At 40.7% G+C, this 17650-nt stretch overlaps 1 protein-coding gene across 3 annotated transcripts in view; it reads left to right on the top strand.

Moving 5' to 3' along the window:
• Positions 1-17650, top strand: part of AKAP6 (A-kinase anchoring protein 6) — a 487918-nt gene that overhangs the window by 232618 nt on the left and 237650 nt on the right. For all 3 annotated transcript variants that reach the window (XM_070427710.1, XM_070427731.1, XM_070427721.1), the window contains exon 5: positions 7174-7296. In XM_070427710.1, the coding sequence (XP_070283811.1) occupies positions 7174-7296 (123 nt within the window). The remainder of the gene's footprint in view (positions 1-7173; positions 7297-17650) is intronic.

Consider the following 17650-nt stretch of genomic DNA (forward strand, 5'->3'; position numbering starts at 1 on the left):
TAAAAGCTGTTCCATTTTCTCCCACGTCGGATAACCAGGGTGTCTTTAGGGGTCAAATCCTGTTTTGGCTCCAATCAAGAGTTTACAGACTCTTGGAATATGTATCAAATATGAATATGGCAAGGGACCCATGAGAAGGAAACAATTAAGGGGGTGGCCTGCAAGGATTGGGGCCTGTGGACTGGGTCACCCTCAGTGTACCCCTGGAGGGCCTGGCACGGAGACAGACAATGTCAATGGAAGAGGCGTAGAAAGGGCACATAAGCAAGCTGGTGGTAGGAAATGTCAGGGGAGAGCCAGAGGGAAGAGGATGCATCAGCAGGGGTTTGAACAATGAAGGCTAAAATACGGCCTTTCAAAGGTGTGCGATTCAGCCCACAGCAATGAGTTGAATGTGCATAAAATGTGCTTTTTGTGTAGTGTGATGGCAACATTGGATTGTGTCATGAAGGACATTAATTTTGTAATCATCTTTGACTCTCCAGGTAACCCAGAACATTGGAGAAACAAACACAGATAGGTCAAATACTAAGAATAGAAACAAAATTGGGTACAGATAGAATTCTGATACAGACAGAATACATTTCATAAGAAAATCTAGAGTGTCCCAACTCTTTATTTATTGTAAAAATTTTCTCAAAATGATTAAAATCACTTGAATTCAGTAGGGGAGTACTTAGATATGCTTTATGTTCTGCGGAGATTTTTTTTTTTGCTGCAGTGGTATTTATTTTTTTATTCCCAGTTTTGTGCAGCAGTGCTTTAGACAGAGTAGGCACTTAAAAGAATGAATGAGTAACCACTGTTTGTTGTACTAGGATTTGCTCTGTATTACAGAATGAAACTTAGTACTTTCCCCCGTTTTCCTATGTGGTTACGTACACCAGCCTCATTTTCTTTCATTCACACCACAAAGACTAGCAGAGCTTCTGAAAATGAGCATCATCTATTCTCTGTATGTGCCCAAGTGTGAATTCTCCTGCACATCGCATGTACTGAGTGTCACTTACTTGGTCTTTCTATGAAGAGCATCTCATGACATGAGGATAGTAGACAGTGCACTGTTCACTACACAGAGCATGAGTGATGGTACACACATTCAGGGTCTAGGAGGGGTGGAGAAATAGCAGTGGCAAAGGTATCCAGAATCAGATGGACTCCAATTTCCTTTGCTTTCATGATTTCTGCTTATAGTCTTGTGGTCACACATATAAGCAGGAGAGGAAGTGGAAAGCTAAGATCTCCTTAAGAGGAGGAGTGTGTAGCTTCTCATTGCAAGTTAAGAACAGGGATTTCTCAGTTTTATTGTGATTGATGAAACTCTTTAGCACTGGCAAGAACAGAGTTGAGAAAATGTGCAACAAATGAACTGGTGAGGATGGGATATAATTCAGAGGAAACGCAGAGTGAGGCCTTCAAAGAGCCTCTGTTTCTCTCGACCAGACAGCCTTGGTTTTGTGGTCTGACCAGGCTATGCAGAGAGATCATCCAGAAAGGTTCGCCTGGGTCCCATGGCTTTTGCCTAATCTACATCTCACAGATTTCAGCTAGCTATTTAATCATAATTCTGTTAGGAAATCTGAAACCCATTGTTTAATACTCTTTGGCTAAGACTAACTTTTGATGAGGTACCCATGTAATCACGTACACACACATTATTTTGTTTCCTTGTTGTTGTTTTTTTGAGGAAGAGAAGCTGTGAATAGTTATATTTCAAATAACATCTTTGACTATTTGTCTTTTTTGAATTTAACCAGTTGTTTCCAAAATAATTTACTTCCTGACTTAATTTTCCCCCAAACCAATTTATATATACAGATATAACAACTCAAGGCTAAATTCAATAGTAAATGCTATCTACACTAATAAAAGAGAAACATGGTAATTGGCGTATGACCGCTACCCTTCCCATTGGCTAATCAGCGTATCCTTATGCAAATTAACTGTCAGCCAAGATGGCGGCCGGCAGCCATGCACTGAAGCGAGCAGGGAGGCTTGCTTCCTCCAGGAACTGCAGACTCCAACGTTCCCCTCCTCACTTGCCGGCCTCTCAACTGCAACTCTAAGCAACTATTACTATGTTGCAAATAAGAAGCTAAACAAAACCAGCTTTCAGTCAGCCCTGGACCGCAACATTGTATCCATGTTTTCAGCAGCGAGGCCTCAGAGCTAAAGCTGGCCCAGAATAAAAAAAAAAAGAAAACAAGGAGCGGTTGGGAGCTTTTAGTCAACTGCCAGCGGGAAAACAGCCCTCAGCCCCTCAGCCAGCCTGGCCAGGCAACCCAGTGGGGACCCCAACCCTGATCCAGGACACCCTTCAGGGCAAACCAGCCGGCCCCTACCCGTGCACCAGGCCTCTATTCTATATAGTAAAAGGGTAATATGCCTCCCGGCACCGGGATCAGCAGAGCAGTGAGGCTCCCGGCACCAGGATCAGCCTGACAGGGGGCAGCGCCCAAACCCCCTGATCAGCCCTGCTCTATGCCTGATAGGGGGGAGCTCCCCAATCCCCCGATTGCCCTGCGGCTCTGTGTGTGACAGGGTGCAGCGCACCAACCCCCTGATCGGCCCTGCTCTGTGTGTGACAGGGTGCGGCGCCCCAACCCCCCGCCCTCCCATGGGCCCTGCTCTGTGTGTGACAGGGTAGAGCCATAACCTCCCCATTGGCCCTGCCCTGAGTGTAACAGGGTGCAGCGCCCCAACCCCTTGATCCGCCCTGCTCTGTGTGTGACAGGGGGCGGTGCCCCAGCTCCCCTATCGGCCCTACTCTGTGAGTGACAGCGGGGAGCTCCTCAACCCCCTGATGGGCCCTGCTCTGTGAGTGACAGGGGGCAGCGCCCCAACCCCCTGATGGACTCTGCTCTGTTAGTGACAGGGGGCAGCGCCCCAACCCCCTGATCGACCCTGCTCTGTGAGTGACAGGGAGCAGCGCCCCAACCCCCTGATCGGCCCTGCTCTGTGCGTGACAGAGGGTGGCGCCGCAACCTCCCCATTTACCCTGCCTTGAGTGTAACAGGGGGTGGTGCCCCAACCCCCCAATCAGTCTACCCTGAGTGTGACTGAGGGTGGCATTGCAACCTCCCGATCCGCCCTGCTCTGTGCATGACGGGGCGGCGCCCCAACTCCCCAATCGGCCCTGCTCTGAGCCTGACCAGGGGTTGCACTTAGGGATTGGGCTTGCCCTCTGCCACCCGGGAGCAGGCCTAAGCCAGCAGGTCATTATCTCCCGAGGGGTCCCAGACTGTGAGAGGGCACAGGCCAGGCTGGGGGACCCCCCACCCCCGAGTGCACAAATTTTTGTGCACCGGGCCTCTAGTTTAATACTATAAAAAACTATTTCAACTCACAATTATCAACCATCTAGACTCTGATATTCTGATGAGATTCTGCAGATGATAGATGATATTTCTTTTTTTCACTTTTAAATATTTTTATTTTTAAATTACAGTTGACATACATTATTATATTAGTTTCAGATGTATATCTCAGTGATTAGACATTATCTAACTTACTAAGTGATAAATCTCATACCTATCTGACAACATACATAATTATTATTAACTATATTCCCTATGCATACTTTCCATCCCTTGACTATTCTGTAATAACCAATTTGTGCTTCTTAATCCCTTCAACTTTTTCACCCATCCCTGCAATGCCCCTCCCATCTGGCAACCTTCAAAATGTTCTCTGTATCTATGAGTCTGTTATTGTCTTGCCTATTTGTTTATTTGGGTTTTTTTGGATTCAGTTGTTGATAGATATGTATTTATAGCCATGTTATTATTCATATTTGTTGCTGCTGCTGTTGTTGTTGTTGTTGTTCTCCTCCTCCTCCTCCTCCTCCTCCTTCTCCTTCTCCTTCTCCTTCTCCTTCTCCTTCTCCTTTCTTCTTCCAGAAGACCCTTTCATATTTCATGTAATACTGGTTTGGGGGGGATGAACTCCTTTAGCTTTTTCTTCTCTGGGAAACTCTTTATCTGTCCTTTGGTTCTAAATGATAGCTTTGGTGGGTAGAGTAAACTTCGTTGTAAGTCTTTGCTTTTTTATCACTTTGAATATTTCTTGTTAATCCCTTCTGTCCTGCAAAGTTTCTGTTGAGAAATCAACTGACAGTCTTATGAGAGCTTTTTTGTAGGTAGCTAACTGTTTTTCTCTTGGTGCTTTTAAGATTCTCTTTGTCTTTAACCTTTGTCATTTTTATTATGATGTGTCTTGGTGTGAGCCTCTTTGGGTTCACCTTATTTGGGACTCTCTGTACTTCCTGGACTTATATGTCTATTTTCTTCATCAGGTTAGGGAAGTTTTCTGTCATTATTTCAAATAGGTTTTCAATTTCTTGCTCTCTGTCTTCTCCTTCCACACGTACATGATGCAAATGCTTGAAGTTGTCCCAGAGGCTCTTTATACTATACTCGTTTTTAAAAAATTCTTTTTTCTTTCTGGTTGGGTATATTTTGTCTCCTTATATTCCAAATCACTGATTTGATTCTTGGTTTCATCCATCTACTGTTGATTCTCTGTAAATTATCATTTTTGAAATATTTATTGTTGAAACTATTACATATATCCCCCTCCTCCTCCCCCATTGACCTCTTGTAGCCTGCCCCACCCACTGTCCCAGGCCTTCATCACCCTATTGTCTGTGTCCATGAGTTATGCATATAGACATACAAGTTCTTTGGTTGATCTCTTCCCACCCACCCACTTACCCCCACCATCTGTACAATAGTCATTATTTCCATTATTGTAGCCTTTACTTCTGACTGTGTTTTTATAGTGTTGAGGTTCTCACTAAGCTCATTGGGTATCCTTATAACCAGCACCTTGAACTTTGCATGTAGTAGATTGCTGAACTCCATTTTCTTTAATTCTCTGTCTGGAGTTTTGTTCTGTTCTTTCATTTGGAACATGTTTCTTTGTCTTCTCATTTTGGCAGCCTCCTTATGTTCATTTCCTTTGGGTAGGGTGCTATGTCTCACAGGGTTGGTAGAGTGGCCTAATGTAGTAGGTGTTCTGTAGCATCTAGTAGCATAGTCTCCCCGATCACCCAAGCTGGGCACTCAAGGCGCACCCCACATGTATACCCTCCTTTTGTAGTTGAACCTTGATTGCTGTTGGCACATCAATGATAGGGATTTACCCTCAGGCAGATCATCTGTGACCACCAACCTCAGACCTCCAACCACCGTGGAGGATCAGCTGTGCAGGGTCCCACCCCACAGAGCAGGACTTACTTCAGCGTAGCTCTGGTGCCTGAGTCCACCCCTTGAGTGTGTCACTTATGGAGATGATTTGATGTGATCTGAAGCTGTCCACTGGGTGTGCTGTCTCTGGGTTCTCCTGTGAGGTACAGGACAAGGTGAATCATGACCTGTTTCTCCCCGAGACCACCTGGCATGAGCTACAAAGCAATCTGTAGATGGCTGCTACTTGTGCTGGACTTGGAGGTGCCAGGAGATGCTAAGCTGTGAACCAAGGCTGGCTGTTGCTAGTGCCAGGCCTGGGTCCACTCAGAGAGAGGTATGGGGCACACTGAGACCAGATGCTGCTTGCTTGAGAGATTTTAGGAAAATCTTGCAGATGATATTGCTATAAGTCCATTTGGCCAGCAAAGGCAATCTTATTTTTTATCAGAATTTAATTACGAGAGTATCAATAATTAGAACTTAATTTTTAACAAACTAAGTATATGAGAAAGGGCAAAACTAATTACTTGGCATGGATTCCTAACACTTAGAACAAGCTGCAATATGAGAAAATTAGAGATTTATTAAAAGGATGGGTGTGATTGTCCTGTGACACTTGGAAAACTTTGGATAGCATTTAGGATCATGGGAAAACACATGGTACACTATCACATGGAATGATGGACCTAACAGGCTGACAACACACCACACCAGAGAGTGGCTGGACAGTCAGATCTGACTCCCTGGGCCACCATGTCCACATCTCTGCTGTGTCCCCCTTTGACAGACAGGGATGTGTTTCTGAGTGTTATTAGTCTACCTTTATCTTTACTACTCTTCTCAATGCTATTTGCTCTTTTCTAACAATTACTTTGAGGCCAATCAATTGTTTTAATTAAAGGATTATGAACCTTAAACTATATCTAGAAGAAACCTTAATAACAAAATGTGGCTTCTGAGAACTGTGATAAAAAAATGAATCTTCAACTATTAGTTCAGTATCAGGATATCCTGTTAAGCATTAAAAATATTATTCAAAATTAATCAAAAGGCAATTCTGAAAAAAAAAACCCCACACAAAAAAACACCACAGAAAAACACAGAAAAGCAGGTTAAGTTTAATAGGGAAGTAAGCATCCCAAATCATTTCCATGAGCACAAATGTCAAAACCTGTCTTTGCTCTTTTACACCTCCAGGTGGTGCTGTTTACTTAGACATGGGAAGCAAGCACCCAACCTCATTTCCTTGCCTTAGGTTCATGGCTGGGCTTTCAAAATAATTTCCATTTCTACAGATGTGTTCTTTTAAATGGTCAATAAATTTTTATAACCACTCTTTTAAAAATTGCAAGATTATTGTGATTTGTGCTGTCTGGGACACACCCAGAGCAGATGTTTACATTTGTTCATTGGTCCCTCCTTTTCTACTCTTCCTTGTTTCTTAGAACTCAGACTCAGTCACAGACATTCGGGCTGTCATTAGAACTCATCCAAAGCCCCTTAAAACACCTATGTGACTTAAAAATAGATTTCTAATTTAGTTAAGGTAACTCAACTCTATAGGCTTCTGAGTAAAGAATACCATCTTCACAGAAATGTTTTTATCCCCCAAAGCCCATGAGTGTTCCTAGCAGACATGGCTTATTTTTTGATGAGGGGAGCTTGTCGGACACCAGAAATGTTTTGATAATTTTAGCTCATCTTTACAATGACATCCTGGAGACCAATCCAAATTTCTCAGAAAAGTTTTCCTAGGAAAAAACTGAGAGGGAGCAAGGGACACCTTCTTTCCATTTTGGTAGATTTTAGTGCTAGGAATACTGAAAAATCTGTTCTACAGTGTGGAACTAGGATGGGAATGCAGTGCTACCAATTTTACCATCAGTAAGGTTTGGAATATTTAAGATTGGCTTTAAAATATAACGAACTAACGCTTTTCTTGTTCTTTCCTTTCTTTCTTTCTTTTTTTCTCTTTTGTCACAAGGGGTTTGTAGACAAGCTGGATGAATTCATTCAGTGGTTAAATGAAGCCATGGAAACCACTGAGAATTGGACACCCCCTAAAGCAGAGACGGATGGCCTTAAACTGTACCTGGAGACACACCTGGTAGGCAAGATTGTGTTGCTTTTGCTGCTAGTAATCAAAGGATTTTGAGGCACTGCTTGTTTGTTTATGGAGGATATCAGTTTTATTTATCAGAAGTCATTATATGCTAATGAAACCAAGTTTTAATGGGGTAAACTGCAGCAACTGAAAATTTATAGGCATTTCAAATAAACCTATAAAATCTAAACCCTCCATATTTCAAGCTATTTTAAAAAAACATTTTCCAGAAAGATAAGTAATTACTTTAAAAATACCTTAGAAAATTTTAATAGGCCCTCACTCTTTAAAACAATGATTGAAGGTTTTCCCCTTCTTAAAAAAACATAAATGAAAGAGATAATTTTGATGACCATTCTAAGCTTTCTAGAATTCTTTTAAAATTAATGAACCTCTCATTATCAAGAGGGTCTACTTTATCTGTTCTACACTGGGTTATTTTAATAAAATATTTAAAACGATGATCTCCATCATTTTTGCTGCTATGTGGGTTTTCAGCATATAATTAATACAACTGTCATTACACTCGTCCCTGTGCAGAGGGAAAAGCATGGAGGGGAAGTGGGAAACACTTGGATGAATATGCTTCTGAATATGTTAGGAGCAAGAATTATAGACTGGGGGACATTTGATGAACCTCATGAGGTTTTTACTGAATGCTTCAAATGGCCGATATCAATTATGAAGGGGTGGATACCAAGTAGTGGAGTGTGATAAAGCATGAAGAAAAAGCACGTTGTCATAGGAAATGAAAATTCAAGCTTTAAGGATCTCATCTTTATTCCTTTCACTGATAGCATAAAATTGACAAAGGCAATGAACACAAATCCTTGGGTACCCAACTGTGGGGTAGATTTTCTGCCCCTCTTACACACTCAGAATATGGATTGAATAGGCATTGTGTGAGAGTCCTATATGTGTGACAGGTCGCAGGGTTTCAGGACTGCTCCCTGTGTTAGTGAGAGAATGAGAAAGAGGGAGAAGAAGACGGTGATACATACATATATATATATATATATATATATATATATATATATAGAGAGAGAGAGAGAGAGAGAGAGAGAGAGAGAGAGAGAGAATGCTTTAGGTTTTTGGTGCTTGCATTTTGTAGTGTTTTATATCATTCCAAGAAAAAACAGTCTCAAAATCCTATTGCTGCATGCAAACAGTATTGTGGATGATAAAGAAAGACAAGACTGTGTGACAGAGGTTGAGTGTATTGTTTCCCTTTTTAGAGACCTGGGTTGATGGCATGTAAAAATGCCAGTAACCTGTCCATCAGTAGATGAGTGGCTAACACAGCCATGGTACATTTATACAATGAAATGCTACTTGTCCATAAAAAGGAAGAAACTTTTACCCTTTGCGACAGCATGGACGGACCTGGAGATTATTATGCTCAGTGAAATAAGCCAGTGAGAGAAAGACAAGTACCATATGATTTCACTCATGTGGAATTTAATGAACAAACTGAACTAACAAGCTAAATAGAGACAGACTCATAGATAGAGAGCAGGCAGACAGCACTGGCGGGGGAGGGGATGTTGAGGTGTGTGGAGGGATTGAGCAAAAAAGAAAAAAAAGAAAAGAAAAAAAATGCCAGTAACCTTAAATACCCCTCTTGTACATGGATTTTAAAATACTGCCCTTAGTACTCAATTCCCTGTTGAGTTGAGCATTGATTTTTTTTTAAAGAGGGCATTTCATAATAGCAAGATAAAGATATTCAGTGCTTTATAATGTAAATTATATTAATTAGAATGTCAACTTTTCACTGGCATTGTTCTGACAGAAATTCTAATCTGTGTTTAAACAGGAGTATATGAACTTTATTTCACATTAAGTGTGCTGTCTTAATTTCTCTTGACTTAATATTTTATGGGAAACACAGGTTTAGTTTTTGAGGTCCCAGAGGGCATGGGGACATAAAGAGTGCCTCAACTCTTTTCATTGAAAGCCAGGTTAAGAGTGCGGGAACCAAGCTCTCCCTTCTCTTTGGGAATTGAGTGACATGGCCTCTTTATAACCAATGTTCTGTTCTCAAGTCTGTATTACAAATTTCTATTCCTTCTTGGCATCCCTGTGTTGGCCTCTGTCTCATTCTAGCCCAACACTATCCCCTAGAACTTTCTGCAGTGATGGATATTTTATATTGCATCGTTCAATATGGGAGCCACTACCCACATTTATCTCCTGAGCACATGAAATGTGGCTACAGCAACTGGGGAAATGAATTTTTAATTCTAATTAACTTACATTTAAATTTCTACACGTGGCTTGTAACTACCGTATTCTAGTCCTATAAATAGCAGCACTCTTTACAGCTGCCCATAATGGCTTGCAGACATTCTTCCTGGCCTCATAGTGATATTCTCATCCAAAATATGGAAACCATTATCTTCTGTGCTCTGGATCTCTCCATTAGATTCACAGCAAAGAGTCCTTCTTAAACTATCTGTCTCTTAAAGAATAAACTAGTTTCTGCCTTAAGATCAACACTTTCTTGAACCAGTTTTCTCCATGGTCATGTCTGATTGTACTGGTTTGACTATAGACAACATAGAAACAGCTGCTCTATCTCCACTGTGAGGGAGGACGGTGTCCAGGTCTGTGCACCAAGGTTGGCCATAGTCTCGAATTTCACTTCTGAAGTTATGAATGGTGCTAACAGTACTGAAGACCTAGTGGGCGTGGATTGCCACTGAGCAATACTTAAGAACAATGACTGAGTCATTGCTATGCTGCATGCTGTGTCCGTTACTCGAGATACAACCTGTGGTTTAAACATCTTTAGACTCCGAGTTACTCTGTGTCCCTACATTGTCTTCTGATTAATATTGTCATTTATATTTTTTATTGTATTTCCTTACTATGTTGCTGAGTTAATATTAAGTTATCCTTCTCAAAGGAAGACAAAAAGAGTACCTACATTACCATAAAGAAAGTATGTATAGAACTAAGCCTACGTATTTATATTTCTTACTTCACCCTGCTTAAGTCATTACTGCTCCTTAATGAGTGGGCAAGGGGTATTTGCAAGAGTATTCAGCATTCACAGATAGCTACCTGAGTTTATTTCAACATCTCTATAGATTCTATAATTTACATTAAACCAAAACATGTACCAGCCCCTGAGTTCAGCATTTTCTTCGGCTTAGTAATGTGTTAGAATAGTTGACACCCTGCAATGTTCATTATAAAGAAAAATAAAAAATAAAAACAATACCAAAGTTGTACATTTATATTTTGATACTTAATTCAGTTATTTTCCATGACAGTAACCAAGGGTTTTTACCAATACAAATCAATTAAAGCTTCACAATACCTGTATGAGAGATGTGAAGGAGCTTTATTTTAACTGTAAGAAGTACTGTGAAATTGTGATGATACACCAATGATTTTCCATGATAATTAATCATCTGCCTGCAACCTGGCTGCTCCTTTCAAAGATACAATTCCTATCTTCCTAGAAAATGACATTTTCAGGAAAATGTCATTCTAGAAAGGTATTTTGTGAGTATTGAACTTATTGAACATTCCTCTCCTTTGAAAACCACTTTTCAAATAGCATTGTGTATATATGTTCTTATGGACTCCCTTCTTCCTCACCTCTGTCCACCTTTTAAAAATAGCCATATTAAGGTATAATTTAAAGTATACCATTTTACATATTCCCACAAACTGACAAATGTATAGCCCCACAAAACCATCACCACAATCAAGACCATGAACATGTCCATCACCTCCAAAAACTTCCCATGATCCTTTGAAATTCTTCCCTCCCTTCCTGCTGGCCTTTCTCCCATCCCTGAGCAATCAGATCTGCTTTCTGTTACTATTATATTCGTTTGTACTTTCTAGGACTTTACACAAATGGACCCAAACAATATGTACTCTCTATTTTTAGCAGGGGGGTGTGGGGGGAGTCTGGTTTCTTTAACCCAGCACACTTATTTCATATTTTAATTCATTCATTTTTATTGCCGAGTAATATTCCATTGCATAGATATACCACAATATGTTTATACACTTACCTGTTGATAGAAATTTTAAAAGTTTCCCTCACACCTGTTTTTATTGACTAAAGAGGCAAAAGTCAGCAAGAACTGAATTTGAGTAGAAACATCGTAAGTAGTTCTTGGCAGACTATTTAGATATTATTTCCCTTTAAGAGGATTTATAGTCTTCAGAGTTAGAGGACTTAAGAGCTTGTTTGGAGGTTCTAGCAGGGGAGTGTAGCTACTCATATACCCTTGACCAAAGACCAGTCTTCTCTTCTGCGGGGAAGGTTGTCTTCTTCAATCAGGGCACAGCTTTGGGAGGGGTGCACATGGCACATGGATCGGTGAGGGAGGAGGGGGACACCTGCCTACCCAGCCAGATCAGCTGAATCAACCCTGGTGATCAATGGGGTGATGTCACATCCAGATCACCCTCACATCCCAGCAGAGCAGGACAGCAACTTCTCCCAGTTGAGATTTCAGTTCATGTCCCTTTGCTCCTGAGAAGATAACTCTGATTTTCCAAATAGTTCTTACATATGTTCAACCCACCAAATGGGCACCACATCATATGCAATCAATTGTAGGAAATCAAACCAAAAGGGTTTTCTTAAATCTATAGCTAATGAAAGTATCCGGTAGGAGAAACCAAAGCCAAATGGACACCAGAGAGCTATGCAAGGATTAGGAACAGGAACCAACCACAGTGCTGGGCTTAAATGTGGGAGATAAATCTGCATAGGTCATGTTGGGCAACCATTCACCGAACACACAGAAATAGCCTTGGTAAAACAACATTCTTAATTCAATTTGATAAATGAGAAAATGTGGGGGAAATGGTGACAATGAGTTCATGTATATTAAGCACCCATGAGTTATTTCGGTGCCAGGAATACATGATGAATGAGTTGGGTTTCTATCTTCCAAGGATTTCCGATCTAGGAAAGATGACCATAAATTAAATGTATTTATCTATAGACACATAAATGATTAATGTAATGCAATTCTGAGCAGTAAACTTCTTGTAGGATAAGCAAAGTACTGTTCAGAGCATAGAGAAAAAGTTTTACTGGTTCTTCTTGGAGGGTAGGGAAGGCTCATAGAGGTAATTTGATGTACACCTCACAGGCCATATATGATGTGTTGGATAGACAGGGAAGGAGAGGAGATGGAAGGAAATTGTATGAGCAAGTGAGGGGGTGTGGAGAGCCATCTGGTGTGGCTGAGACTGAGTCGGAGTTTGGCAGGTTGGGACTGGGTGGTAAAGGAGATTGTTTTTGTAATGAACTGAACTGTTCCCTGGGGGCAATGGAAACTCACTGAAGGTTTGATTTGATTTTAAAACAGGAGAGTGACATGAATCAGTCACCAATTCCATGAGGTTAGGGTCAACTCAGCATAGATTAACTAGGTGAAGTCCATGAGAGAATAACTATGGACACAATGGAAAATGGTCTCAGTATGGCATTGGAAGGATATGAGTTTCTTTAAATGTATTTTTTTTTACTATTATTTACTAACTATAATACAAAATTATAAAGGTAAATAAGGAGAGTATAAAAATGTAGAAAGTCAAAAGTAAGCCTTCCACCTTTATCCCCTCAGTTACAAATTCTCCTCTCCGCAGGCAACCACAGTTCCTTGTTTCTTTATATCCTTTCAGAGCTATTTTGAGTATTTAAAAACAAATGCATATTGTACTTAACTTTGTTTCCTCTATTTACACTATCAGTAATTCTGAACCAGTGTATTCAGTAATTCTGAACTGCATCATTCTTTTGAGTGGCTGCAGAGTGTTCTGTTTATGGATATGCCATAACTTATTTAACCAGTCCTCTATTGAGAAAAACTTAGGTTGTTTGCATCTTTTTCAATTACAAACAGTGTTCCAGTGAATATCCTTGGATATTCACCATCTTGCATAGTAGAATTATATCCTTAGAATAAATACCTTACATATGAAGATTCTGGGTGAAAGATTATACACATTTAACATTTCCATGTATTGCCAAATTGTCCTTAAGAGAGATTGTACCAGTTTATACTCAGCATGCACGAGAACGTGAATTACTGTACATCCTTGCCATTGGAGATTGTTATCACACTGATTGAAATTTGTTCTCGTGATAGTTACAAATGGCATCTCATTGTAGTTTAGTTTGTATTTCGTGTGTTTTAAGGGGAGTTGAACACCTCTTCATATTTTTAGGAGTCATTTGTATTTTCTGAGAACCACCTGCTCATATTCTTAGCCTATTTTTCTGTTGGGTTGTTGGCATTTTACTTCAGGATTTATCGGAGCTTCTTTTTATATATTAAGGAAATGACTTCCTTGTCTATGGTGTGAATAAAAAATGCTTTTAAGAGAAACTATTTTGGGGATTTGGTTCCAAAAGAACATGGATATCTTAGTGCTTTGAGGAATCTAAGGTTAGGCAGACCTGAAGGCCAGCCTGATTAGCATGTAACAGGTCTCTGCCCCTGGCAAAAGCATCCTGGATTTCAGTACTGCAAAGACCAGGATGTTCTCGGGAGTTTGCTTACTTAGTCAGGGGTGCCACAAGCCTAAGATTGGGGAAGCTACTGTTGAATGAGTGGATTTGATCTCTGAGCAGTGTAAGAAATGGAGAGGGTGTGTGTCACAGGTAGGTGGGCGGTAGATAAGAACAGAGTAGAGGAAATAGATGAGATAGAGAGGCATAGATTGGAGAGACTTAGCAACAAGTTTCCCTTTTTAAATTTATCTTTATTGTTGAAAGTATTACAGATATCCCCCTTTTTTCCCCATTGACTCCCTTCCCCGCTCCCCAGGTTTTCACCAGACTGTTGTTTTTGTCCATGGGCTATGCATATATGCATACAAGTTCTTTGGTTAGTTCTCTTTTTAAAAAAATATATTTTATTAATTTTTTACAGAGAAGAAGGGAGAGGGATAGAGAGCTAGAAACATCAATGAGAGAGAAACATCAATCAGCCGCCTCCTGCACACCTCCTACTGGGGATGTGCCCACAACCAAGGTACATGCCCTTGACTGGAATTGAACCTGGGGCCCTTCAGTCCACAGGCCAATCCAGTTAGGGCTAGTTCTCTTTTTGATGCACTACCAACTTCTGTTTCACCTTCCCTGGCTTCCACCGAGGCTGCTAATGTCCTTGAGAACAGCACAGGAAGACCTGCTGTCCCATAGCTGGCAGATCTGACCAAGACTTGAATGTATCTGAGGGTGTAGAAATGGGCTGGAAGCTTCTCTGCCTGTGTGTGGAGTGGGACTGATGCTCCAGGGCCCTTCTAGGGGTGTGTGAAACCAGGGAATGGGAACCATGCAAGCAGTATTTACATAAAAAAGACGCAGCAGATGTTACAAGAGCTTAGTGACCATGGGGGCTTGTGCTGAAGGTAGAGCAAACTTTACACACTGCTTCTGTAATTATGGGACTTAGTTAAAGAAAAACAAAATTTTTTCACTGGAAAAAATTCAAACTGTATAAAAGAGCATAAAATTCAAAGTGAAAAGCGTACCCTCCCTTGTGTAACCAACATAAACCAGTTGTTCTATATCCTTTTGGATCTTTTTATGTAAAAGTGCATAAATTTAAGGATTTTTAATTCATATTATATATACTTTTCAATGACTTGTCTTCGTATCTAAACATATCTCAGATATCCTTCTGTTAGTAAACGATGATCTGCACATTTTAGAATCTTCTTAATATTTTATTGGGTGGATGTGCCACAGTTTATTTAATCATTCCCATGATGATGGCCATTTAAGCTGTCTCCTTATTTACGCTTTTGTAAATAATACTGCAATGAGCATCCAGGTTATTTTAACACTAGCTGAGTGAAAGTCTTTTCTTGGGCCCAATTGTGTCTTATCTACAGCAGCTACTTAAAGCTTGCATGTAATGAGAGTCTGTCATACTTCAGGGACAGCTTTTGCTGTCCTAAAAAGCGATGTAAGGTCCATGTATGTGTGTGTACAGAGGTTTGAGTTTGTGTTTATCGGGGCAACTTTTAAGACCATCTTCCAAAATTTTGTTGTTCATTTTAGGATTGGCACCTGCAATTTGAGGTGGGTAGCACAAGGGGCCAGAAAGCACCAAAATCCTGCAGTCAGTGCTTGGTACCCTTGAAGGGTTTGGTACCCTTGAAGGGCTTGAAAATTTCCCCCTATTTTCATTACAAAAGCAGATTGGATTAAACTGACAATGTGCCTAGTTAACAAAATCTCAGGACAGATATTTTCATGCATTTAGATCTTCATGTTATATCATATTTTTTATTAAATAGCTTTCATTTGTATTAAAAGAAAAACACTGTACTTCTCACAGTATTTAGCCATACAAGTAAGGTTCCTCAAATACATTCATCTGTTTTTATTTTGCTTGCCCTCCTATCTCCAACTCTGCTCCATTTTTCATTCCTTGGAGTTAAAACAGGTTTTCCTTTCTCCTACGTCCTGCTACCCACCTCTTCCTGCTTCTCTTTCTCGACTGAGATGATAGGCAAGTTTGGCCCAAACAGGTTGTCTCACAAGACCAGCAGCTGCCATGAGGCTGTACCACTCTGTGAAAGGGAGGCCCTTGTCAGACTTCAAAAGCCTGAGCTGTAAAAGGCGAAAGATTTATAAGGTCTGAAGAGAAACCAGAGTATTATGCTAAGCGAAATAAGCCAGTCAGAGAAAGATAAATATCACATGATCTCACTCATTTGTGGAATATAATGAACAACATAAACTAAGGAACCAAAATAGAACCAGAGTCATAGAAGCATCGAGCAGACTTTCCAACCTATGAGGGAAGGCGTAGGTGAGGGGTAAGAGATCAGCCAAAGGACTTGTATGCATGCATATGAGCATAACCAATGGACACTGACGGGGGGAGGGGAGATAGTGGTGGTGAGGGCACGTGCTGGGGGGTGGGGGCGGCTGGGGAGAGGTCAATGGGGGAAAAAAGGAGACTCATGTAATACTTTAAACAATAAAGAATTTAAATTAAAAAAAACCCCTGAGCTGTGTGAGTCTGGCTGCGGCCTCCCCAGCCTCAGTAAGCAGGGCGGGACCTCGGAGCCGTGAGGTTCCCTTTGCTTGGCCCTCTTAGTTCCCATTAGTTTAAGGAAAGTAGCTGAGAGTTCAGTAGGAAGCATTACTTCTCTTTGGGGGTTTAGAAATACTCAGCTCCTAGCCTTGCCTAACCCGCTTTGGTGGCTTGGGAATGAAAGATCTGTTGGGAATCTAAAGCAGGCAGGCATTTTGAGAGGTGGATGTGTGGGGACAGGAGGCTTGTTTTGGACATGTGAGAAGTCCCGGACCAGATTTCTTACGCATATAGCTCTACTTCTGTGTCTCTAGGAGGCGCTTAGTGTAGTCTTCCCTTTTCATTTAAAAAGGATCCCTATTAAAAAGGACACTTATGTAATACCCTTTGTAATACTTTTAGCGAAAAAAAAAAAAAAAAAAAGGATCCCTATACTATTCAAAGCACCGGGGAATATGCTTTATGCCTGATTCAGTTTATGGACTCCTAGGCCATAATATTCAGCAATTCTGATAATTTTGCAAATTGTTGGTGCTAATTTATTAATTTGGACTAACTTATCACACTTTATTTAGTATTCTTTTTAGGATGTAATGAATGTTTTAAATTAGAATGCCAGGGAAACATTGTATTTATTAAATACTTCCCATTAAGGGCGGTGCTATGCTAAGCACTGACAGAGTTTGCAGACTGGCTTTGCACTCTGAGGGTTCATGCTCAGGCTAAAGTGCACTCACATGAGCCAGGGGCTGTCACCTACCAACTCTCTCCCTGTGTGAACCCCAGTGCAGATCCTACTTATCCATAGTGTTACATGGAATTTTGGAATCTTGAAACAATTTATCTGATATAAATGATATTAAGGTAAAAGAGTTAGGCCTGAAACAGATCTTTACATTAGCCAGAAAGATGCCTGTCATATCTACTGAAGCTTGTTGTGAAGATCAAAGAAACACATTATATGTGAGGATGGTTTGTTCATTTGTGGGGAGTCATACACATCTTCCTTTGAGACCTGAGAACATGTGGTATAAGAAGCTCAGGTGGTTCTAGAGATGTTGAATTTCTCCCCATCCACCTTTCACTGAACAATTTACCTGTGACTGTCACCTACTTGAGGGACAGCTTGTGTCTCTTGGGTGTCTCCTATGATACTCAGCCTTGTTCATGACAATAGTTACTAAAGATATCTGCTAAATGAACAAATGCATTTGTAAAAGCAGTGTTACAACCATTACAGACAGAAAATTATATTATAACTCATTAAACAGTAACTGAGAATGTCTGAAAATTAAATTATTTCCTCTAGCCTGGCCAGT

Source organism: Myotis yumanensis, unplaced genomic scaffold, assembly GCF_028538775.1.
Source record: "Myotis yumanensis isolate MYYU_CA2020_CCGP unplaced genomic scaffold, mMyoYum1.0.hap1 SCAF_1, whole genome shotgun sequence".
In the NCBI taxonomy this organism is placed as follows: Eukaryota; Metazoa; Chordata; class Mammalia; order Chiroptera; family Vespertilionidae; genus Myotis; species Myotis yumanensis.